The 25,875-nt window shown below is 47.6% G+C and overlaps 1 protein-coding gene across 6 annotated transcripts in view; it reads left to right on the top strand.

Moving 5' to 3' along the window:
• ANKS1A (ankyrin repeat and sterile alpha motif domain containing 1A) overlaps positions 1-25,875 on the top strand; it is a 599,988-nt gene that overhangs the window by 82,771 nt on the left and 491,342 nt on the right. For all 6 annotated transcript variants that reach the window (XM_063954919.1, XM_063954917.1, XM_063954921.1 and 3 more), the window contains exon 2: positions 19,185-19,265. In XM_063954919.1, coding sequence (XP_063810989.1) covers positions 19,185-19,265 — 81 coding nt within the window. The remainder of the gene's footprint in view (positions 1-19,184; positions 19,266-25,875) is intronic.

Genomic DNA, 25,875 nt, shown 5'->3' with positions numbered 1-25,875 from the left:
CGTGTACAATGGTCTTCTAAAAGCGGCACATCTTCTGAAAGATTAGGCCATTCAGGTTCAGTCGGACAATGTAACGACAGTGGCCTACATAAACCGACAAGGCGGAACGAAAAGTAGAACTGCAATGTCAGAGGTACCAAGAATCATCCTCTGGGCGTAAAAAAGCACGCGATGGTGCTGTCAACAATCTTCATTCCGGGAGTGGACAACTGGGAAGCGGACTTCCTCAGCAGACACGATCGCTATCCATTAGAGTGAGGCCTCCACCCCGAGGTGTTCGCGGAGGTGACAAGTCTTTGGGGCGTACCTCAAATAGACATGATGGCCTCCCGCCTCAACAAGAAGCTTCGGAGGTAGTGTTCCAGATCGAGAGACCCACAGGCAGTGGCGGTGGACGCCCTGGTAACTCCGTGGGTGTTCAAGTCAGTGTATGTGTTCCCTCCACTTCCACTCATCCCAAAGATTCTCAAACTAGTTAAAAGAACAAGAGTTCAGGCGATTTTCATTGCTCCGGACTGGCCAAAAAGGGCTTGGTATGCGGATCTTCTGGACTTACTGCTGGTAGAACAGAGACCTCTTCATCTTCGTGAGAACTTTCTGCAACAGGGGCCATTCGCTTATCAAGAATTACCATGGCTATGTTTGACTGCATGGAGGTTGAAAGCCTCGGAAAGGCATTCCAAACAAGGTTGTTCCTACCCTGATACAGGCTCGGAAAGGGCAGTTTCTCTTTCTGCAAGCAGGTATGGATGTGGGTCTGCGTTTGGGCTCTATAAATGTCCAGATTTCGGCCATGTCCATTTTCTTCCAGAAACAATTGGCTGTCCTCCCTGAGGTTCAGATTTTCTTAAAAGGGGTTCTGCAAATCCGGCCTCCCTTTGTGTCTCCTACGACACCTTGGGATCTTAATGTGGTGCTGCAGTTCCTGCAGTCAGATTGGTTCGAACCTTTACAGGAGGTTGATGTCAAATTTCTTACTTGGAAGGTGTTTGCACTATTGACATTGGCATCTGCTAGATGTGTGTAGGAATTGGGGGCTTTGTCCTGCAGGAGCCCCTACTGATTTTCCATGAAGATAGAGCTGAGCTCAAGACGCGTCTGCAATTTCTTCCGAAAGTTGTGTCGGCTTTCACATTAACCAACCTATTGGGGTGCCAGTGGCTACTGACTCCTCAATTACTTCAAAATCCTTGGATGTTGTAATGGCTTTGTAGATTTATGTGAAGCGAACTTCTAATCACAGAAAGTCGGACGCTCTGTTTGTCCTTTATGATCCCAGCAAGGTTGGGTGTCCTGCTTCTAAGCAGTTGGATCAGGTGTACTATCCAGCATGCTTATTCTACTGCAGGCTTGCAGTGTTCAAAATTTGTTAAAGCCCACTCTACTCGTAAAGTGGGTTCTTCCTGGGCGGCTGCCCGGGGTGCCTCAGCTTTGCAGTTTTGCTGAGCGGCTACTTGGTCAGGGACGAACACGTTTGCGGAGTTCTACAAGTTCGATACTTTGGCCTCTGAGGACCTAAAGTTTGGTCAATTGGTTCTGCAGGAGACTCTGCGCTCTCCTTCCCTTACTGGGAGCTTTGGTACATCCACATGGTACTAAGGTGCACTCCAGCATCCTCTAGGACGGGCATGTCTAAGCTGCGGCCCTCCAGCTGTTGAGAAACTACACATCCCAGCATGCCCTGACACAGCTTTAGCATTCTCTGACCGGAAAACTGTGTCGGGGCATGCTGGGATATGTAGTTTCACATCAGCTGGAGGGCCGCAGTTTGGACATGTCTGCTCTAGGATGTAAGAGAAAACAGGATTTTAATTACCTACCGGTATATCCTTTTGTCGTAGTCCGTAGAGGATGCTGGGCACCCGCCCAGCGCTTCGTTTTCCTGCATTTGTTACTTAAGTACTGCATTGTTACTTGGTTAAGTACTGTTGTTCAGCCGTTGTTGACTTGTTTCAAGCTGGTTAACTTGGTCTTCTGTTATGTGTGAGCTGGTGTGAATCTCGCCACTATCTGTGTATGTCCTTCTCTCGAAGTATGTCCGTCTCCTCGGACACAGTTTCTAGCCTGAGTCTGGTAGGATGGGCATAGAGGGAGGAGCCAGCCCACACTATTAAACTATTAAAGTGCCCATGGCTCCCTAGGGACCCATCTATACCCCATGGTACTAATGTGGACCCCAGCATCCTCTACCGACTACGAGAAAAGTATTTACCGGTAGGTAATTAAAATACTATTTTTAATAAATTAGCAAAAATCTGGTCCAGTGGATTGCTGCGCTCGCCATAGGTTCTATTCCCACTCGGTTGGTGGTGGGGACCCACCATCTTAAGTGTTAATAACGGATGGGTGTTGGGATTCCGTTTGTCGGTCTCCTGAATGCCGGGATCTAGTCAGCCGGTATGTTGACTGCATCCCGTATGTAGTCTTTTCTATACACTTAAATATGACTTGGAGCTCTCATCTATAATAAGAAATATAAAGTTTCATTTGGTTAAATTTAGATTAAGCAAATTAATTTTAATTTGGTAAAAAAAAATGTAAATAAAATTCTTGAGTAGTTAAGAATTATGTTCTAAAGCGCCTACTAGTGCAAACGTACAAAATGCGAAATTTGCTCAAGTGAACAAATATTTGGGGAATGGACTTAGCTTCTTAGTTGGCGTCTTCGGTCATCAGACCAGCATGTAATCAAGGTGTATGTAAAAGAAAGGAGAAAATATTAAGACTATCGTGTGTAACGTCTTAACTCTGCATATTTGTTTTAAAGCAGCAGATACTATGTAAAATCACACTTTTATCTCAACAAATACATACTTAAAAACAAATAACATAGCAGGTAATGGTAGGTAGCAAACGTACAGGAGGTCACAAATCTAAAGGCTTATCTGTCCAAGGTGGTATTCCTGGATACAGCAAGAGTTCCAACGCGTTTCGTCCTTAGTGTAGTCAAGGGGTTGACTTGGCGTTCTCCTCTATAATAAGAAATACAAAGTTTAATTTGGTTTAAATTAAAAAAAAAAACAACAAAGTTCTTGAATGCTTATGTTCTTCTAAACTACTTGGTAAACGTATGATAGGTGCATACCTGAAAGCTGATACTACTTTTTAGCTTTTGAAAAGCTTTACCCCTGTCTGCATGCAGCTTAAGTTATATTAAATAATTGTTGGAAGTTTTTAGTAGTGTCCACTCTTTGTAGCGTGCTGTTCAGTGAGGAGGGCATATTTTAATTTTGAAGCGCAACATTTTAGATGTTTTGCTACGGTAGCTGTAGTGATTTATCATGTCTAAAATGTTGCTCTTCAAAATAAAAACATTTGTTCTCTTTAATGATCAGGACACTACACATAGAGTAAACACTATATAGGCCAAAAATGGCCAGCAGTCGTGATCAATATCTGCTCAGAATTGATTAAATGCTGATCAGGAGTGAAAGAAAATCTGAACTGCCAGGTTAGCACGGTCTGCCCAGCGGGTGTATACATTGTCCAACCCTGATTCTTATTCTTGTCCATTACCAACAACATTTTTTAAGCCAATGGGCTGAATAACATGAGTACTTACATCTAACCGGTACAGAGGCATACCACCTAATAATAGAGGAACACTCACCTGTAATAGGGTTCATGGTGGCAGGGTGTGGCGGCTTTTCTAGAGCTGTAAAGCATGGGTTGTCCCTTATACACCACCAGTACCCTACTATAACACTGTCATTGCCATGTGCACCAGTGGCAGCACTCTTTCAGCTCTGTTCTGCTATGCACTGTTGAACAGGACATGCTTCTCTACTGCCCAACCAATCACTACAATGCAGTTAAGATGGGATCCGGTCTTTAGGTCGACATGGTCACTAGGTCGACGTGGACAAGGTCAAGATGGAAAAAGGTCGACATGAGTTTCACTTGAATTTTTTTTTTACTTTTTCATACTTCACGGTACACGTGGACTACGATTGGGAATAGTAACTTGTGCCGAGTGCTGCGAGGTCACTTAATGAAGAAAACACCCCAAAAAATTTAAAAAACTCATGTCGACCTAATGACCGTGTCGATCTATTTCAGGTGTCGACCTAGTCACTGTCTACCAATAGTGGTCGACCTAGTTACTGTCGACCCTATGGTCCTCACCCGTTAAGATTGGGACAAAAGGGCTAAGCTCTCACAGAATGAATGCCCCAGTGAAATTGGTACATTTGGGAGGTGTACAGGCACAAGGTAGGATTCAATAACATGCAAGTGCCCCTGGCAGCCATTCCAGCAGCATTGCAGGATATGCTTCGCAGACTTATTTCTGCTCATAGCGTATGGATGTGAGAACAGACTCAACTTGCTGTATTCGTATTATCCCAATTTAGACATTTTCCAAGAACTTCTTCTTAAATGTGTTTGGGTATGCTGCTGCATTTTAACCTCAATATATAAGCGGGCAGGGAGAGTGGTAGTTTGGGTGAGTCCCTCCATCTAAACCCAGTAATTCCAAAACTGCTACCAAATATGCTACCCAAACTTGAAAAAAATAATTAATCATTGTAATATGAATGGATATGAAATGGAGGTTTGAAACGCAGAAATGAACGATGCAAGTGAATATTAATCAGAGTATAGCCACCTCTTTCGTAGAGAGGTGGAATTAAAGGACACCCGTCGGCCTTTCCTCTGATGGAATTGCTCCAAGAAGAGGCAGGAAAATGTGTTTGTATTCTGGGTATGATGCAACCATCAGCTGATCTTACTTGTATTTCTGTTTGTTTCTCTAAGAAAGGGCTCCCCAAGGCTGCCCCACAGATGTGCTCTGGTGGGGTGTGGGGGAGGGGGGAGGGGGGGGTTTACTGATACATCAGTACAAAGAGGCAACCCTTTATTTAGGACTAATATTATTGGAAATTACTTTTACCAATATACTAACTTTAAGAAGCCACTATCAATATATGGAATCAGGGGAAAGTTATTTTCCCAGGACTACTAAATCCGTTACCTAAATGCATGCAAATGTGCTAACATCTAACCTTTGGCCACGTGTGGCCAGATGTGTTCAATTGTGTATTTGCAGTTGATTGTTGATAGTATCTTGCACCTTTTATATTGCTTAAACTGCTACAGCTAATTAGCCGAACAAATGTATTTATAAATACTTTTCTCTGACGTCCTAAGTGGATGCTGGGACTCCGTAAGGACCATAGGGAATAGCGGTTCCGCAGGAGACTGGGCACAACTAAAGAAAGCTTTAGGACTACCTGGTGTGCACTGGCTCCTCCCACTATGACCCTCCTCCAGACCTCAGTTAGAATCTTGTGCCCGGCTGAGCTGGATGCACACTAGGGGCTCTCCTGAGCTCCTAGAAAGAAAGTATATTTTAGGTTTTTTATTTTACAGTGAGATCTGCTGGCAACAGACTCACTGCAGCGAGGGACTAAGGGGAGAAGAAGCGAACCTACCTAACTGGTGGTAGTTTGGGCTTCTTAGGCTACTGGACACCATTAGCTCCAGAGGGATCGACCGCAGGACCCGACCTTGGTGTTCGTTCCCGGAGCCGCGCCGCCGGCCCCCTTACAGAGCCAGAAGCAAGAAGTGTTCCGGAAAATCGGCGGCAGAAGACTTCTGTCTTCAACAAGGTAGCGCACAGCACTGCAGCTGTGCGCCATTGCTCCTCATGCACACCTCACAGTCCGGTCACTGATGGGTGCAGGGCGCTGGGGGGGGGCGCCCTGAGGGCAATATAAGACACCTTGGCTGGCAAATCTACATCATATATAGCCAGGAAGGCTATATAGGTGAAAAGTACCCCTGCCAGAATTCCAGAAAAAGCGGGAGAAGTCCGCCGGAAAAGGGGCGGGGCCATCTCCCTCAGCACACTGGTGCCATTTTTTCTTCACAGTGCAGCTGGAAGACAGCTCCCCAGGCTATCCCCTGTAGTTTTCAGGCTCAAAGGGTTAAAAAGAGAGGGGGGGGGGGGGGGCACAAAATTTAGGCGCAATATGTGTATACAAGCAGCTATTGGGGGAAAAAATCACTGTTATAGTGTTAATCCCTGCATTATATAGCGCTCTGGTGTGTGCTGGCATACTCTCTCTCTGTCTCCCCAAAGGACTTTGTGGGGTCCTGTCCTCAGTCAGAGCATTCCCTGTGTGTGTGCGGTGTCGGTACGGCTGTGTCGACATGTTGGATGAGGAAGGTTACGTGGAGGCGGTGCAGAGGCCGATAAATGGGATGTCGCCCCCTGTGGGGCCGACACCAGAGTGGATGGATAGGTGGAAGGTATTAACAGACAATGTCAACTCCTTACATAAAAGGATGGATGACGTAACAGCTGTGGGACAGCCGGCTTCTCAGCCCGCGCTTGCCCAGGCGTCTCAAAGGCCATCAGGGGCTCAAAAAACGCCCGTTACCTCAGATGGCAGACACAGATGTCGGCACGGAGTCCGACTCCAGTGTCGACGAGGTTGAGACATATACACAATCCACTAGGAACATCCGTTGCATGATCTCGGCAATGAAAAATGTGTTACACATTTCTGACATGAACCCAAGTACCACATAAAAGGGGTTTTATGTTTGGGGAGAAAAAGCAGCCAGTGTTTTGTTCCCCCATCAGATGAGTGAATGAAGTGTGTAAAGAGCGTGGGTTCCCCCGATAAGAAAATGGTAATTTCTAAAAAGTTACTGCTGGCGTACCCTTTCCCGCCAGAGGATAGGTCACGTTGGGTGATATCCCCTAGGGTGGATAAGGCGCTCACACGTTTGTCAAAAAAGGTGGCACTGCCGTCTTGGGATACGGCCACTTTGAAGGAGCCTGCTGATAAAAAGCAGGAGACTATCCTGAAGTCTGTATATACACACTCAGGTACTATACTGAGACCTGCATTTGCCTCAGCATAAATAGTGCTGCTGCAGCGTGGTCTGATACCCTGTCAGATAATATTAATACCCTAGACAGGGATAATATTTTGCTAACATATAGCATATTAAAGACGTCGTCTTATATATGAAGGATGCACAGAGGGATATTTGCCGGCTGGCATCCAGAATTAATGCAATGTCCATTCTGCCAGGAGGGTATTAGAGACCCGGCAGTGGACAGGTGATGCTGCCTTTAAAAGGCACATGGAGATTCTGCCTTTATAAGGGTGAGGAATTGTTTGGGGATGGTCTCTGGGACCTCGTATCCACAGCAACAGCTGGGATGAAATTTTTTTACCTCAGGTTTCCTCACAGCCTAAGAAAGCACCATATTTTCAGATACAGTCCTTTCGGCTTCAGAAAAGCAAGCGGGTCAAAGGCGCTTCCTTTCTGCACAGAGACAAGGGAAGAAGGAAAAAGCTGCACCAGGCAGCCAGTTCCCAGGATCAAAAATCTTCCCCCGCTTCCTCTGAGTCCACCGCATGACGCTGAGGCTCCACAGGTGGAGACAGGTGCGGTGGGGGCGCGTCTCGGGAACTTCAGGGACCAGTGGGCTTACCCACAGGTGGATCCCTAGGTTCTGCAAGTAGTATCACAGGGATACAGGCTGGAGTTCGAGGCGACTCCCCCTCGCCGTTACCTCACATCAGCCTTGCCCGCTGCCCTCGGAGAAAGGGAGGTAGTACTGGCGGCAGTTCACAAGCTGTACTTCCAGCAGGTGAAATCAAGGTACCCCTCCTTCAACAAGGCCGGGGTTACTATTCCAAAATGTTGTGGTACCGAAACCAGACGGTTCGGTGAGACCCATTCTAAAATTGAAATCCTTGAACACTTATGTACGAAGGTTCAAGTTCAAAATGGAATCGCTCAGGGCGATTATTGCAAGCCTGGAGAATTTCATGGTATCACTGGACATCAAGGATGCTTACCTGCATGTCCCTATTTACCCTCTTCACCAGGAGTACCTCAAAATTGTGGTACAGGATGGTCATTACCAATTCCAGATGGTGCCGTTGGTCTGTCCGCGGCACCGAGGGTATTTACCAAGGTAATGGCCGAAATAATTATCCCGTGCTTGGACGATCTCCTTATAAAGGCGAGGTCCAGGGAGCAGTTGTTCGTCGGAGTAGCACTATCTCGGGAAGTGCTACAACAGCACGGCTGGATTCTGAATATTCCAAAGTCGCAGCTGGTTCCTAAGACGCATCTACTGTTCCTGGGTATGGTTCTGGACACAGAACAGGATAAAAAAGGGTTTCTCCTGGAGGAGAAGTCCTAGGAGTTGTCGTCTCTAGACAGAGACCTCCTAATACAAATACAGGTGTCGGTGCATCAATGCACGCGAGCCCTGGGAAAGATGGTAGCTTCTTACGAAGAAATTCCATTCGCCAGGTCCCATGCAAGGATCTTCCAGTGGGATCTGTTGGACAAGTGGTCCGGGTCGCATCTTCAGATGCATCGGCGGATAACCCTGTCTCCAACGGCCAGGGTGTCGCTGTTGTGGTGGCTGCAGAGTGCTCATCTTCTAGGGGGCCGCAGATTTGGCATACAGGACTGGGTCCTGGTGACCACGGATGCCAGCCTTCGAGGCTGGGGGGCAGTCACACAGGGAAGAAACTTCCAAGGACTATTTAAAAGTCAGGAGACTTCCCTACACATAAATATTCTGGAACTAAGGGCCATTTACAATGTCCTAAGTCAGGCTAGACCCCTGCTTCAACACCGGCCGGTGCTGATCTGGTCAGGCAACATCACGGCGGTCGCTCATGTAAACCGACAGGGCGGCAAAAGAAGCAGGATGGCGATGGCAGAAGCCACAAGGATTCTCCGATGGGCAGAAAATCATGTGTTAGCACTGTCAGCAGTGTTCATTCCCGGAGTGGACAACTGGGAAGCAGACTTTCTCAGCAGACACGACCTCCACCCGGGAGAGTGGGGACTTCATCCAGAAGTCTTCAAAATGATTGTACACCGTGGGGAAAGGCAACAGGTGGACATGATGGCGTCCCACCTCAACAAAAAGCTACAAAGATATTGCACCAGGTCAAGGGACCCTCAGGCGATAGCTGTGGACGCTCTGGTAACACCGTGGGTGTACCAGTCGGTGTATGTGTTCCCTTCTCTGCCTCTCTTACCCAGGGTAATGAGAATAATAAGAAGGAGAGGAGTAAGAACTATACTCATTGTTCCGGATTGGCCAAGAAGAGCTTGGTACCCAGAACTCCAAGAAATGATCTCAGAGGACCCATGGCCTCTGCCGCTCAGACAGGACCTGCTGCAGCAGGGGGCCTCTCTGTTCCAAGACGTACCGCGGCTGCGTTTGACGGCATGGCGATTGAACGCCGGATCCTGAAGGAAAAGGGCATTCCGGAGGAAGTTATCCCTACGCTAATTAAAGCTAGGAAAGAAGTGAACGCAAACCATTATCACCACATATGGCGGAAATATGTTGCGTGCTGTGAGGCCAGGAAGGCCCCAAAGGAGGAATTTCAGCTAGGTCGATTTTCTGCACTTCCTACAGTCAGGGTGACTATGGGCCTAAAATTGGGTTCCATTAAGGTCCAGATTTCGGCTCTATCAATTTTCTTCCAAAATAGAACTGGCTTCACTGCCTGAAGTTCAGACTTTTGTTAAGGGAGTGCTGCATAGTCTGCCCCCGTTTGTGCCTCCAGTGGCACCGTGGGATCTCAGCGTGGTGTTGGATTTCCTGAAGTCGCATTGGGTTGAGCCGCTTAAATCCGTGGAGCTACAATACCTCACGTGGAAAGTGGGCATGCTGTTGGCCTTGGCGTCGGCCAGGCGTGTATCAGAATTGGCGGCTTTGTCATGCAAAAGCCCTTATCTGTTTTTTTATATGGATAAGGCGGAATTGATGACTCGTTCCCAATTCTTTCCTAAGGTGGTATCAGTTTTTCATGTGAACCAACCTATTGTGGTGCCTGCGGCTACTTAGGACTTGGAGGATTCCAAGTTACTGGACGTAGTCAGGGCCCTGAAAAGTATATGTTTCCAGGACGGCTGGAGTCAGGAAAACTGACTCGCTATTTATCCTGTGTGCACCCAACAAGCTGGGTGCTCCTGCTTCTAAGCAGACTATTGCTCGCTGGATCTGTAGCACGATTCAGCTTGCACATTCTGCGGCTGGACTGCCGCATCCTAAATCAGTGAAAGCCCATTCCACGAGGAAAGGGGCTCTTCTTGGGCGGCTGCCCGAGGGGCCTCTGCTCTACAACTTTGCCGAGCAGCTACTTGGTCGGGGTCAAACACATTTGCTAAATTCTACAAGTTTGACACCCTGGCTGAGGAGGACCTAGAGTTTGCCCATTCGGTGCTGCAGAGTCATCCGCACTCTCCCGCCCGTTTGGTAGCTTTGGTATAATCCCCATGGTCCTTACGGAGTCCCAGCATCCACTTAGGACGTCAGAGAAAATAAGATTTTACTCACCGGTAAATCTATTTTTCGTAGTCCGTAGTGGATGCTGGGCGCCCATCCCAAGTGCGGATTGTCTGCAATACTTGTTAATAGTTATTGCCTAACTAAAGGGTTATTGTTGAGCCATCTGTTGAGAGGCTCAGTTATATTTCATACTGTTAACTGGGTATAGTATCACGAGTTATACGGTGTGATTGGTGTGGCTGGTATGAGTCTTACCCGGGATTCAAAATCCTTCCTTATTGTGTCAGCTCTTCCGGGCACAGTATCCTAACTGAGGTCTGGAGGAGGGTCATAGTGGGAGGAGCCAGTGCACACCAGGTAGTCCTAAAGCTTTCTTTAGTTGTGCCCAGTCTCCTGCGGAGCCGCTATTCCCCATGGTCCTTACGGAGTCCCAGCATCCACTACGGATTACGAGAAATAGATTTACCGGTGAGTAAAATCTTATTTTAATTTGCCAGATCACGCCTTCTTATGTTTTATGTAATATCATAACTGGGATTCACAACCACTGGACTGGGTCATCTCAAAGTTCATCTGGATCAGTAGAATTTAGCCACATGAGATTTCCCCTGTATCATAATAATTTAGACCATGGATTTCAAGGTCCACTGTGATAGTGGGAGGCCAGCAATCAAGCTTACTGCTCAGTCAGAAGACGGTGGCAGTCCCCCAGTGTGACTATTTAACCCATGGAGGTCATTAGCCGCTAAGCTGTCTGGCATGCAGGCGCATCACACAAACAGGGTGTGCAGCAGCCCCTGCAAGTTAATGCTGCAGCTCTGGCCTAGGTCCCCACCCTTTCGCTTAACATCACTGTCAAGTCTATCTGCTGCTCGTACATAGGACTTGCATAGCTATCTCTACTTCCCCAGAGACTTCTGCATCATCCACGACCGTGCCACCACACTATTTTGCCCTCACACATTTCCAGCAGGCTGTCTGATATGCTTTCTGTTTGTTGTCTTTTGGTTTCCCCCACTGCATATCACACTTCTGCAAATTGCACATCCCTTACATAGTGCACACAAGATAGCTGCCCCTCCTGGTACTTGAGTAGAATGAACAATTCATGGATTTAATGACTCTTGATACAGGAATATCACAGAACACTCTTCTATTCCATATTTTAGTATTTTTTGCCAACTGTTATCTATGTAGTGTGCTCAAGATAGCTACCTTGCTTGTTTTTTTCTCGTAGGTATGATGAACAGTTACATGGATCTGATGATTCTGTAAAAAATCTTGTATTACAGATGTAGCCACGCTCATCATTCGCATGAATGGGATCGGCAAATGCTGTAGCCCGGTGCGGCTAGGCACGTACGCGCCTAGCCCCGCCGAGAATGCTCATATAGCACGGGTGTACTATGATATACCGGTGCTCGGGATTCTGGCGTCCGGCACCGGGGCGAGCGCAAAAGAGACCCTTGCGGGCTCGCTGCGCTCGCCATGCTGTGGTCACTGTACATGCTGTTTTATTCTCACTCCAGGGGTGTCGTGGACACCCGAAGAGGGAGAATAGTTGTCGGTATGCCGGCGCCGTGCTCCAGACAGCTGGGATATTGAGTGCCTCCTATTAAGCACATATATATATATATATATATATATATATATATATATATATATATATATATATATATATATATACACACACAGAGTAAAAACCACAGCACTCACCGCACCAGAAGCGGGGCACAGCTATGCACTTACCACTCACAGGGTGGGGTGCATGTAACACTGCACTCTCCACCACAGAAGCGGGGTACACAGCTGTACTTACCACTCACAGGGCGGGGTGCATGTAGCCCATGACCACATCGCTCTGTGTGTATATGAAGGGGTTAATCTATGGTTAGCTCTTATTAACCGTGGCCACTAGCTTTCTCATGCACCCCTGTGTGGACTTCATTATCCTGAACCTGTCTCAGCTGTTTTTTAGCAATCATCTTTGAGCCAGTGCAATAGGTGACTAGTGTGCCTTTAAAAGCCATATAGTCTGTGGCAGGTACACATTACATCTAGCAGGCAGATGATGCAGCAGTGTGGTAGTCAGGTTTTAAGACTCTGTGATAGTGTAGGACCTGTATGAAGGTGGGGTACCTTGAATCGGTATACAGGCTTCCGTGCATTGGCCAATCCACCAACTAAACCCCCATCATTTATTTATTGAATTGTTGAGGATAAGTGAGTTTACTTTGGTGAGTGCTGGGTTCTCTGTTTGTATATATATATATATATATATATATATACTTTATATAATTCTAAATGCACTCCAAGCCAGCACTCTAATATCCTCGTATACAATCACCTAGGTGCCCTTGTTTATAATGTTGAACTTCCACTATGGATCAAACATAAGAAACCATGACACGGCACTGTAGGATTCTTCAAAAAATGTTGAATAGAAATAAATTGCATCAATGTTTCAGGGTCACACCATGAGATCCTGACAACAGGTTCCGGCATGAACGTAGATGGCATCATGAAGTGATTTATTTTGATTCACTGTACTTTGAATAATCCTGCAGTGCCATTTCATGGTTACTTATGTTTGATCCGTTGTGAATGAGGTAGATGGAGATATATATATATATATATATATATATATATATATATATATATATATATATATATAATATATATATATATATATATATTTTTTTTTTTCCTCTGACGTCCTAAGTGGATGCTGGGACTCCGTAAGGACCATGGGGAATAGCGGCTCCGCAGGAGACTGGGCACAACTATAAAGAAAGCTTTAGGTCTAACTGGTGTGCACTGGCTCCTCCCACTATGACCCTCCTCCAGACTTCAGTTAGAATCTTGTTCCCGGCTGAGCGGGATGCACACTAGGGGCTCTCCTGAGCTCCTAGAAAGAAAGTATATTTAGGTTTTTTATTTTACAGTGAGATCTGCTGGCAACAGACTCACTGCAGCGAGGGACTAAGGGGAGAAGAAGCGAACCTACCTAACAGGTGGTAGTTTGGGCTTCTTAGGCTACTGGACACCATTAGCTCCAGAGGGATCGACCGCAGGACCCGACCTTGGTGTTCGTTCCCGGAGCCGCGCCGCCGTCCCCTTTACAGAGCCAGAAGCAACGAAGAGGTCCGGAAAATCGGCGGCAGAAGACTTCGGTCTTCACCAAGGTAGCGCACAGCACTGCAGCTGTGCGCCATTGCTCCTCATGTACACCTCACACTCCGGTCACTGATGGGTGCAGGGCGCTGGGGGGGGGCGCCCTGAGGGCAATATATGACACCTTGGCTGGCAAATCTACATCATATATAGTCCTAGAGGCTATATAGATGTAAAATTACCCCTGCCAGTATTCCAGAAAAAGCGGGAGAAAGTCAGCCGAAAAAGAGGCGGGGCCATCTCCCTCAGCACACTGGCGCCATTTTTCCCTCACAGCTCCGCTGGAAGGAAGCTCCCTGGCTCTCCCCTGCAGTCTGAACACTACAGAAGGGTAAAAAAGAGAGGGGGGGCACTAAATTTAGGCGCAGTATAGATATATATATATATATGATATATAAAAAAACAGCTATAAAGGTAAACACTCATTTATAGTGGGATCCCTGTGTTATATAGCGCTCTGGTGTGTGCTTGCCTACTCTCTCTCTGTCTCCCCAAAGGGCTTTGTGGGGTCCTGTCCTCTGTCAGAGCATTCCCTGTGTGTTTGCGGTGTGTCGGTACGGCTGTGTCGACATGTTTGATGAGGAGGCTTATGTGGAGGCGGAGCAAATGCCTGTAAACGTGATGTCACCCCCTGCGGGGTCGACACCTGAGTGGATGGTGCTGTGGAAGGAATTACGCGACAGTGTCGACTCCTTGCATAAAAGGTTTGACGACATACCTAATGTGGGACAGCCGGCTTCTCAGCCTGTGCCTGCCCAGGCGTCTCAAAAGTCATCAGGGGCTCTAAAACGCCCGCTACCTCAGATGACAGACACAGATGTCGACACGGATACTGACTCCAGTGTCGACGACGATGAGACTAATGTAACTTCCAGTAGGGCCACACGTTACATGATTGAGGCAATGAAAAATGTGTTGCACATTTCTGATGTTACCCCCGGTACCACAAAAAATGGTATTATGTTTGGAGAGAAAAAACTACCAGTAGCTTTTCCTCCATCTGAAGAGTTAAATGAAGTGTGTGAAGAAGCGTGGGCTTCCCCTGATAAAAAGCTGGTAATTTCTAAGAGGTTACTAATGGCGTACCCTTTCCCGCCAGAGGATAGGTCACGCTGGGAAACATCCCCTAGGGTGGATAAAGCGCTCACACGCTTGTCAAAGAAGGTGGCACTACCGTCTCCGGATACGGCCGCCCTGAAGGAATCTGCTGATAGAAAGCAGGAGGCTATCCTTAAATCTATATATATATACACACACACACACAGGTGTTATACTGAGACCGGCTATTGCTTCAGCCTGGATGTGCAGTGCTGCTGCTGCGTGGTCAGATTCCCTGTCAGAAAATATAGATACCTTAGACAGGGACACTATATTGCTAAACGTAGAGCATATAAAAGACGCACTTTTATACATGAGGGCTGCACAGAGGGATATTTGCCGGCTGGCATCCAAAATTAGTGCAATGTCCATTTCTGCCAGGAGAGGGTTATGGACTCGGCAGTGGACAGGAGATGCAGATTCCAAACGACACATGGAAGTTCTGCCTTATAAGGGTGAGGAGTTGTTCGGGGATGGTCTCTCGGACCTCGTTTCCACAGCAACAGCTGGGAAGTCTACATTTTTACCCCATGTTCCCTCACAACCAAAGAAAGCACCGTATTATCAGGTACAGTCCTTTCGGCCCAATAGGGGCAAGTGGGTTAAAGGCGCGTCCTTTCTGCCCAGAGGCAGAGGTAGGGGAAAGAAGCTGCAGCATACAGCCAGTTCCCAGGAGCAAAAGTCCTCCCCCGCTTCCTCTAAGTCCACAGCATGACGCTGGGGCTTCACAGGCGGAGCCAGGTACGGTGGGGGCCTGTCTCAAATATTTCAGCAATCAGTGGGCTCGCTCACGGGTGGATCCCTGGATCCTTCAAGTAGTATCTCAGGGGTACAAGCTGGAACTCGAGACGTTTCCCCCCCGCCGTTTCCTCAAATCTGCCTTGCCAACCACTCCCTCAGGCAGGGAGGCAGTGTTACAGGCAATTCACAAGCTGTATTCACAACAAGTGATAGTAAAGGTGCCCCTACTTCAACAAGGAAGGGGTTACTATTCCACAATGTTTGTGGTACCGAAACCGGACGGTTCTGTGAGACCCATTTTAAATTTGAAATCCTTGAACACATATATAAAAAAATTCAAGTTCAAGATGGAATCGCTCAGGGCGGTTATTGCAAGCCTGGTTGAGGGGGATTACATGGTATCACTGGACATCAAGGATGCTTACCTGCATGTCCCCATTTACCATCCTCACCAGGAGTACCTCAGATTTGTGGTACAGGATTGTCATTACCAATTCCAGACGTTGCCGTTCGGTCTATCCACGGCTCCGAGGGTCTTTACCAAGGTAATGGCCGAAATGATGATACTCCTTCGAAAGAAGGGAGTTTTAATCATCCCGTACTTGGACAATCTCCTGATAAAGGCGAGGTCCAGAGGGCAGTTGTTGGTCGGGGTAGCACTATCTCGGGAAGTGCTACAACAGCACGGCTGGATTCTAAACATTCCAAAGTCACAGCTGGTCCCTACGACACGTCTACTGTTCCTGGGGATGGTTCTGGACACAGAACAGAGAAAAGTGTTTCTCCCGGAGGAGAAGGCCAAGGAGCTGTCATCCCTAGTCAGAGGCCTCCTAAAACCAAAACAGGTGTCTGTGCATCACTGCACGCGGATCCTGGGAAAAATGGTAGCTTCCTACGAAGCGATTCCATTCGGCAGGTTTCATGCAAGAACCTTTCAGTGGGACCTGTTGGACAAGTGGTCCGGATCGCATCTTCAGATGCATCGTCTGATAACCCTGTCTCCAAGGACAAGGGTGTCTCTGCTGTGGTGGCTGCAGAGTGCTCATCTTCAAGAGGACCGCAGATTCGGCATACAGGACTGGGTCCTGGTGACCACAGATGCCAGCCTTCGAGGCTGGGGGGCAGTCACACAGGGAAGAAACTTCCAAGGACTATGGTCAAGTCAGGAGACTTCCCTGCACATAAATATTCTGGAACTAAGGGCCATTTACAATGCCCTAAGTCAGGCAAAACCCCTGCTTCAAAACCAGCCGGTACTGATCCAGTCAGACAACATCACGGCGGTCGCCCATGTAAACCGACAGGGCTGCACGAGAAGCAGGACGGCGATGGCAGAAGCCACAAGGATTCTCCGATGGGCGGAAAATCACGTGTTAGCACTGTCAGCAGTGTTCATTCCGGGAGTGAACAACTGGGAAGCAGACTTCCTCAGCAGGCACGACCTCCACTCGGGAGAGGGGACTTCATCCAGAAGTCTTCCAACTGATTGTAAACCGTTGGGAAAGGCCACAGGTGGACATGATGGCGTCCCGCCTAAACAAAAAGCTAGAAAAGTATTGCGCCAGGTCAAGAGACCCGCAGGCGATAGCTGTGGACGCTCTAGTGACACCGTGGGTGTACCGGTCGGTTTATGTGTTCCCTCCTCTTCCTTTCATACCAAAGGTACTGAGGATAATAAGGAGAAGAGGAGTAAGAACTATACTCATTGTTCCGGATTGGCCAAGAAGAGCTTGGTACCCGGAACTTCAAGAAATGATCTCAGAGGACCCATGGCCTCTGCCGCTCAGACAGGACCTGCTGCAGCAGGGGCCCTGTCTGTTCCAAGACTTACCGCGGCTGCGTTTGACGGCATGGCGGTTGAACACCGGATCCTGAAGGAAAAGGGCATTCCGGAGGAAGTCATTCCTACGCTGATTAAAGCTAGGAAAGAAGTAACCGCAAACCATTATCACCGCATATGGCGAAAATATGTTGCGTGGTGTGAGGCCAGGAAGGCCCCAACGGAAGAATTTCAGCTGGGCCGTTTCCTGCACTTTCTACAGTCAGGGGTGACTATGGGCCTAAAATTGGGTTCCATTAAGGTCCAGATTTCGGCTCTATCGATTTTCTTCCAGAGAGAACTGGCTTCACTACCTGAAGTTCAGACTTTTGTTAAGGGAGTGCTGCATATTCAGCCCCCTTTTGTGCCTCCAGTGGCACCTTGGGATCTCAACGTGGTGTTGGATTTCCTAAAGTCACATTGGTTTGAGCCACTTAAAACCGTGGATTTGAAATATCTCACGTGGAAAGTGGTCATGTTGTTGGCCTTGGCTTCAGCCAGGCGTGTATCAGAATTGGCGGCTTTGTCATGTAAAAGCCCTTATCTGATTTTCCATATGGATAGGGCAGAATTGAGGACTCGTCCCCAGTTTCTCCCTAAAGTGGTATCAGCGTTTCATCTGAACCAACCTATCGTGGTGCCTGCGGCTACAAAAGACTTGGAGGCTTCCAAGTTGTTGGACGTAGTCAGGGCCCTGAAAATATATGTTTCCAGGACAGCTGGAGTCAGAAAGACTGACTCGCTATTTATCCTGTATGCGCCCAACAAGTTGGGTGCACCTGCTTCAAAGCAGACTATTGCTCGCTGGATCTGTAGTACGATTCAGCTTGCACATTCTGCGGCTGGACTGCCGCATCCTAAATCAGTGAAATCCCATTCCACGAGGAAGGTGGGCTCTTCTTGGGCGGCTGCCCGAGGGGTCTCGGCTCTACAACTTTGCCGAGCAGCTACTTGGTCGGGGTCAAACACATTTGCAAAATTCTACAAGTTTGACACCCTGGCTGAGGAGGACCTAGAGTTTGCCCATTCGGTGCTGCAGAGTCATCCGCACTCTCCTGCCCGTTTGGGAGCTTTGGTATAATCCCCATGGTCCTTACGGAGTCCCAGCATCCACTTAGGACGTCAGAGAAAATAAGAATTTACTCACCGGTAATTCTATTTCTCGTAGTCCGTAGTGGATGCTGGGCGCCCATCCCAAGTTCGGATTGTCTGCAATACTTGTATATAGTTGTTGCTTAACCACAGGGTTATTGTTGAGCCATCTGTTGAGAGGCTCAGTTGTTATCATACTGTTAACTGGGTATTGTATCACGAGTTATACGGTGTGATTGGTGTGGCTGGTATGAGTCTTACCCGGGATTCAAAATCCTTCCTTCTTGTGTCAGCTCTTCCGGGCACAGTATCCTATCTGAAGTCTGGAGGAGGGTCATAGTGGGAGGAGCCAGTGCACACCAGTTAGACCTAAAGCTTTCTTTATAGTTGTGCCCAGTCTCCTGCGGAGCTGCTATTCCCCATGGTCCTTACGGAGTCCCAGCATCCACTACGGACTACGAGAAATAGAATTACCGGTGAGTAAATTCTTATTTTATTTATTTTACACATGGTAACCCTGATAGACTGGCCAGCTCAAATTCCAGATGTTAACCCCACGAGAACCCCTGTGATGAATTAGAGGGACTGGTGCATTGTAGGCTGACTTGACCTTCAGTGTCACAGTTGGTCACTGTACTTATGGTGGAATGGCAAAACAGATCACATACTGTTGTCCAGGAACTTGTGGACATTTTGCCAAGAGGGGTGTCTGCAGTGATCACTTCATGAGGTAGGCCTACAAAGTACTGACGTGCAGTGTCCAATCACTTTTGTCTATATAATCCGTTTACTGCATATAACACCCCTTTTCAGGACAGATGTGCTAAGACACCATCACAGCAGCATAAAAAAAGTAAAACGTTACAGTACTTTCATTTTTTACATTTTATTTTCATTCTTTGTTGCTACTATTAACCTGGTGTCTGAATTACAATGACATTAATTTCTTCATTACTTTTATTTCCTCAGTATCTGGCGCGGCCCCAATGTAAATTGTGTTGACAGCTCAGGATACACCCCATTGCACCATGCCTCTCTTAATGGACACAAGTAAGTACTATACTTCTTACTTCATTTTGGATAATATCACTTTACTTAAGATTATTATTATTTTTTTTTAAATCAACCACTCCATGTGGCAAGGCTGCACCCATATCATGGAACCTCGCAGTACCTAATATACTCATTACCTTTCCTTGCAGTTGTACATTCTTGAAGGCTTCACACGATAGAGAAGTTAATACAATAAGTATCATTTCTCTTACGTCATAGAGGATGCTGGGGACTCCAAAAGGACCATGGGGTATAGACTGGATCCGCAGGAGACATGGGCACACTAAAAGACTTTTACTGGTGTGAACTGGCTCCTCCCTCTATGCCCCTCCTCCAGACCTCAGTTAGATTCTGTGCCCAGGAGAGACTGGACACACACTAATGGAGCTCCACTGAGTTTCTCTGGAAAGACTTTGTTAGGCTTTTTTATTTTCAATGAGACCTGCTGGCTACAGGCTCCTTGCTTCGTGGGACTGAGTGGAGAGAAGTCAGACCTACTTCTTCTGAGTTAAGGGCTCTGCTTCTTAGGCTACTGGACACCATTAGTTCCAGAGGGTTCGATCACTTGGTGCGCCTAGCTGCTTGTTCCCGGAGCCGTGCCGTCACCCCCCTCACAGAAGCCAGAAGAAAGAAGCCGGGGGAGTATTAGAAGAACAGGAGACTTCAGTAACGGAGGTACAGCGCAGCGGTCGCGCTGCGCTCCATGCTCCCACACACCAACGGCACTCACAGGGTGCAGGGCGCTGGGGGGGAGCGCCCTGGGCAGTAGGTTACTGGAGCCTTTTTCCACTGGCAAAATACATATTAGGGGTGCCTGGGCACTGTATATGTAACCCCCGCCAGTGTTGTACATATACATGTACAAGTACAGGAAGCAAAACGGGGGCGGGGGGGCACAGGCAATTGGTGCTATATGTTTACAGCGCAGACATCATCATATATTATTTATTTAGTATATAGGCGCTGGGGTGTGAGCTGGCATACTCCCTCTGTGTTCTCTCTGCAGGCTTCCCTGTGGGTCTGTCCCCTTTGGCCAGTGTGAGTGTGGTTGTGTCGGTACCGTGTGTCGACATGTCTGAGGCTGAGTGTTCCTCCCAGGAAGAAGTTACTGGGGGCGCGGAGAAGGATTTGGGAGTGACTCTGTCGGCACAGCCGACTGCTGATTGGGTGAATATGTTGAGTACATTGAATGCAAATGTGGCGTTATTGTCTAAGAGGCTGGGTAAATCTGATTCTCAGACACACACGTGGAGAAAATCCATGGAGGACGCTTTGTCTCAGGTATAGGTTCCCTCAGGGTCACAAAAACGTTCATTTACCCAGATGGCGGAGACGGATACCGACACACTCTGATTCCAGTGCCAGTTTACATCCGAAATTGGTTAAGAGTATTCAGTACATGATTGTGGCTATTAAAGATGTTTTACATATTTCTGAAGTGCCTGCTGTTCCAGATACGAGGGTTTATTTGTATAAGGGAAAAAAGCCTGAGGTGACTTTTTCCCCCTCTCATGAACTCAACGCTCTTTGTGAAAAGGCTTGGGAATCGTCTGACAAAAGGTGGCAGATTCCCAAGAGAATTTTTATGGCATATCCTTTCCCCTCTGACGATAGGGAGAAATGGGAGTCGTCTCCAGATGTGGACAAGGCTCTGTCCCGACGGTCCAAAAAGGTGGCGCTTCCGTCTCCTGGCGCGGCTGCACTCAAGGATCCTGCGGATCGCTATCAGCAAACGACATTGAAGGCCATTTACGTCACTTCGGCTGCATTCCTCAGGCCTGCTGTGGCGTCGGCATGGGTGAGTAGTGCTATTGCTAAGTGGGCTGATAATTTGTCATCTGACATGGATACCCTTGATAAGGATAACATTCTTTTGACTGTTGGTTATATCAGGGACGCTGCAGCTTACCTAAAGGATTCGGCGAGGGATATTGGCCTCTTGGGATCAAGGGCCAATGCCATGGCGGTCTCGGCCAGGAGGGCGCTGTGGATTCATCAATGGAATGCTGATGCCGACTTTAAGAAAGCTATGGAAGCTCTCCCTTTTAAAGGTAGTGTCTTGTTTGGTGACGGCCTTGCTGATCTGGTGTCTACTGCTACTGCGGGTAAGTCATCTTTTCTTCCTTATGTTCCCGCACAACAGAAAAAGGCGCCCCATTATCAGATGCAGTCCTTTCGGCCTATTAAATACAAAAAAGGAAGGGGCTCGTCCTTACTCGCTTCAAAAGGTAGAGGAAGGGGAAAGAGGTCGCCTGCTGTGTCTGGCGCCCAGGACCAAAAGTCCTTCCCCGCCTCTGCCAAGTCCACCGCATGACGCTGGGGCTCCCCTATGGGAGTCCGTGCTGGTGGCGGGTAGTCTCCGAATCTTCACTCAGGTCTGGTTTCAATCTGGCCTAGATCCTTGGGTCTTAGACATAGTGTCCCAGGGGTACAAACTGGAGTTTCAGGAGATGCCCCCCCCGCCGATTTTTCAAATCAGCCTTGCCAGTTTCTATTCCAGAAAGAGAAGTAGTAATTGCTGCGATACAAAAGCTGTGTCAACAGAGGGTCATTGTCCCGGGTCCCCTGTCCCAACGGGGGTGGGGGGGGGGTGGGGGTGTGTTCTATTCGAGCCTCTTTGTCACGCTAAAGCCAGACGGCTCGGTCAGACCGATCCTGAACCTAAAATCCCTCAATCCGTACTTGAAAACTTTCAAGTTCAAGATGGAATCTCTTCGAGCTGTGATCTCCAGCCTAGAAGGGGGGTATTTTATGGCGTCAGTAGACATAAAAGATGCCTACTTACACGTCCCGATATATCCTCCTCATCAGGCCTTCCTGAGATTTGCAGTGCAGGATTGTCATTACCAATTTCAGACGTTGCCGTTTGGGCTTTCCACGGCCTCGAGGGTCTTCACCAAAGTGATGGCGGAAATGATGGTACTCCTGCGCAAGCAGGGTGTCACAATTATCCCGTACTCGGACGATCTCCTGATAAAGGAGAGATCAAAAGAGCAGTTGCTAAGAAATGTGGAACTCTCCCTGACGGTTCTGCAACATCATGGTTGGATTCTAAATTTGCCAAAGTCTCAGTTGATCCCGACAACTCGGCTGCCTTTCTTGGGCATGATCCTAGACACGGAACTACAGAGTGTTTCTACCGGCGGAAAAAGCTCTGGAAATCCAGACCATGGTCAAAGAGATTCTGAAACCGGCAAGAGTGTCGATTCATCAATGCACTCGAGTGCTAGGGAAGATGGTTGCGGCTTACGAAGCCATTCTGTTTGGCAGGTTTCATGCCCGGGTGTTTCAGTGGGACCTGCTGAACAAATGGTCCGGGTCTCACCTGCACATGCACCGGAAAATAAGTCTATCTTCCAGGACCAGAATTTCTCTCCTGTGGTGGCTGCAAAGTTCTCACCTTCTAGAGGGACGCAGGTTCGGAATCCAGGATTGGGTCATGCTGACCACAGATGCAAGTCTCCGAGGCTGGGGTGCAGTCACACAAGGAAGAAGTTTCCAGTGAAAATGGTCAAGCCAGGAATCTTGTCTCCACATAAATGTTCTGGAGTTAAGAGCCATTTACAACGGCCTTCTGCAAGCGAAAATCCTTCAAGGTCTACCTGTCCTGATTCAGTCGGACAACATAATAGCGGTGGCGTACGTAAACCGCCAGGGCGGAACAAAGAGCAGAGCGGCAATGGCGGAGACCACAAGAGTTCTCCGCTGGGCGGAACAGCACCTGAGTGCTCTGTCAGCAGTTTTCCTTCCGGGCGTGGACAACTGGGAAGCATACTTCCTCAGCAGACACGATCTCCATCCAGGAGAGTGGGCCCTTCATCAAGAGGTATTTGCAGAAGTGACCAGGCTTTGGGGAATTCCTCAAATAGACATGATGGCGTCTCGCCTCAACAAGAAGCTTCCGAGGTATTGTTCCAGGTCAAGGGACCCCCAAGCCATTGCAGTGGACGCCTTGATAACTCCGTGGGTGCTTCAGTCGGTCTATGTGTTCCCCCCACTTCCTCTCATTCCAAGAGTGTTGAGGATCATTAGACGAACAAGGGTTCAGGCAATACTCGTCGTTCCAGATTGGCCACGGAGGGCCTGGTATCCGGATCTTCAGGAATTGCTCATAGAAGATCCTTGGCCGCTTCCTCTCAGAGAGGACCTGTTATTGCAGGGGCCATGCGTATTTCTGGACTTACCGTGGCTGCGTTTCACGGCGTGGAGGTTGAACGCCAAATCCTAGCTCGTAAAGGTATTCCCGGGGAAGTCATCCCCACTCTCCTTAAGGCTAGAAAGGAGGTCACGGCGAAGCATTATCACCGTATTTGGAGAAAATGTGTCGTGGTGTGAAGCCAAAACAGCTCCTGCGGAGGAGTTTCACTTGGGTCGTTTCCTCCATTTTTTGCAGGCAGGCGTGGATGGAGGCCTGAAATTGGGTTCCATCAAAGTGCAGATTTCGGCTTTATCTATTTTCTTTCAAAAAGAATTGGCCGCCCTTCCTGAGGTTCAGACTTTCGTGAAGGGAGTGCTGCATATCCATCCTCCGTTTGTGGCACCGTGGGATCTTGAAGTGGTGTTACAATTTCTTATGTCTCACTGGTTTGAACCTTTGAGAAAGGTTAAGTTAAAGTTTCTCACTTGGAAGTGGTCATGCTTTTGGCCTTGGCGTCTGCCAGACGAGTGTCAGAATTGGCGGCTTTGTCTTACAAGAGCCCATATTTGAGTTTTCATGTGGATAGAGCGGAATTGAGGACTCGTCAACAATTTCTGCTGAAGGTGGTTTCTTCGTTTCACATAAATCAACCTATTGTGGTACCTGTGGCTACGGATGCTGTGGCAGTGCCAAAATCTCTTGATGTCGTAAGAGCTTTAAAAATTTGTCGCCAGAACGGCTCTTGTTAGGAAAACGGAGGCTCTGTTTGTCCTGTATGCTTCCAACAAGATTGGAAATCCTGCTTCCAAGCAGACTATTGCACGCTGTATTTGTAGTACGATTCAGCATGCTCATTCTTCGACTGGGTTGACGTTGCCGAAGTCTGTAAAGGCCCATTCTACCAGGAAGGTGGGTTCATCTTGGGCGGCTGCCTGAGGGGTCTCGGCACTTCAACTTTGCCGAGCAGCTACGTGGTCGGATTCAAACACTTTTGCTAAGTTCTACAAGTCTGATACCCTGGCTGAGGAGGGCCTCATGTTTGCTCAATCGGTGCTGCAGAGTCGTCCACACTCTCCCGCCCGGTCTGGAGCTTTGGTATAGACCCCATTGTCCTTTTGGAGTCCCCAGCATCCTCTAGGATGTAAGAGAAAATAGGATTTTAATACCTACCAGTAAATCCTTTTCTCCTAGTCCGTAGAGGATGCTGGGTGCCCATCCCAGTGCGTACTGTTACTTGCAGTTGTATTGTTGGTTGTTGTTTTCGGTTACACGACGGTTGTGTATCGGTTATGTTCAGCTTGTTGCTGTTTTTTTCCCCGTTCATACTGTTATCTGGTATTCCTGCTAATCCAGTTGTACGGTGTGTTTGTGGTGTGAGCTGGTATGTATCTCACCCTTAGTTTAACAAAAATCTTTTTCCTCGAAATGTCCGTCTCCCCTGGGCACAGTTCCTATAACTGAGGTCTGGAGGAGGGGCATAGAGGGAGGAGCCAGTTCACACCCAGTAAAAGTCTTTTATAGTGTGCCCATGTCTCCTGCGGATCCCGTCTATACCCAATGGTCCTTTTGGAGTCCCCAGCATCCTCTACGGACTAGGAGAAAAGGATTTACCGGTAGGTATTAAAATAATATTTTTATCTACAATGCTTATGGGACAGCTGCAGCACCAGTTTGTAATTCATAGTTACAAAATAAAAATTATTGTATACAATTTAATATTTTTTTTTCAACTAAAGCTGTACATTTTGATAATGTGAAAAGTGGCTAAATTTGTTTCATTGTATTGCCCTGTTGAAAATACAATGACCTCATCCTATGATTATTTTTAAATTCTATGCTTACAGCTTTAACCCCAAATACCCCCTACAGTTTGAAACATAGTAACTGAGAAGAAACTATACAGCTGTGCTTTAAAATACATATTAATTTGGTCGTTACGAATGGGAACTAAACTCATCTACAGTAGATGCCAATGATTGTATTCAGGGATGGATCAATCATGTTAAGAGATTTTAAATATATCTATCTGACTAGAGATAAGCAACTGGACTAACCCAGATATTAACAGATTTGGTAGGAATCCAACCCCTTTTATATTGTCTTGCTCACTTGGAAAATATATTCTTGCAGCAACACCTAGTAGGTCCTGTAGAGTGATAAGCATCAGTCAAGGACTGCAACACCTCATACCTCCTCAGTGGTGGCTGATTGCCACTGGTCCATCACCATGGATTAGTCCCTCCACGGTAGCTGGCAGTGGGCATGAGCTTGGAGACACTGGGCTCATTCCAAAACAGCTGGATAACAGAATTGCTTGGTGTAATTCTGTTGCAGGATACAGATGCAGTTGTCTTAAAGGCAAGATGCTTTTTGCTCAAAAAGTCTTAAAGAATAACTCGTCACTAAAGGTGCTAGGGACCATACATAGCATGCAGAAGTATTCACCTCTGAGTCCGAGGATATCTGAGA

The sequence above is a fragment of the Pseudophryne corroboree genome, chromosome 2 (assembly GCF_028390025.1).
Source record: "Pseudophryne corroboree isolate aPseCor3 chromosome 2, aPseCor3.hap2, whole genome shotgun sequence".
NCBI classification, from domain to species: Eukaryota; Metazoa; Chordata; class Amphibia; order Anura; family Myobatrachidae; genus Pseudophryne; species Pseudophryne corroboree.
This window is presented reverse-complemented; position numbering and strand designations above follow the sequence as displayed.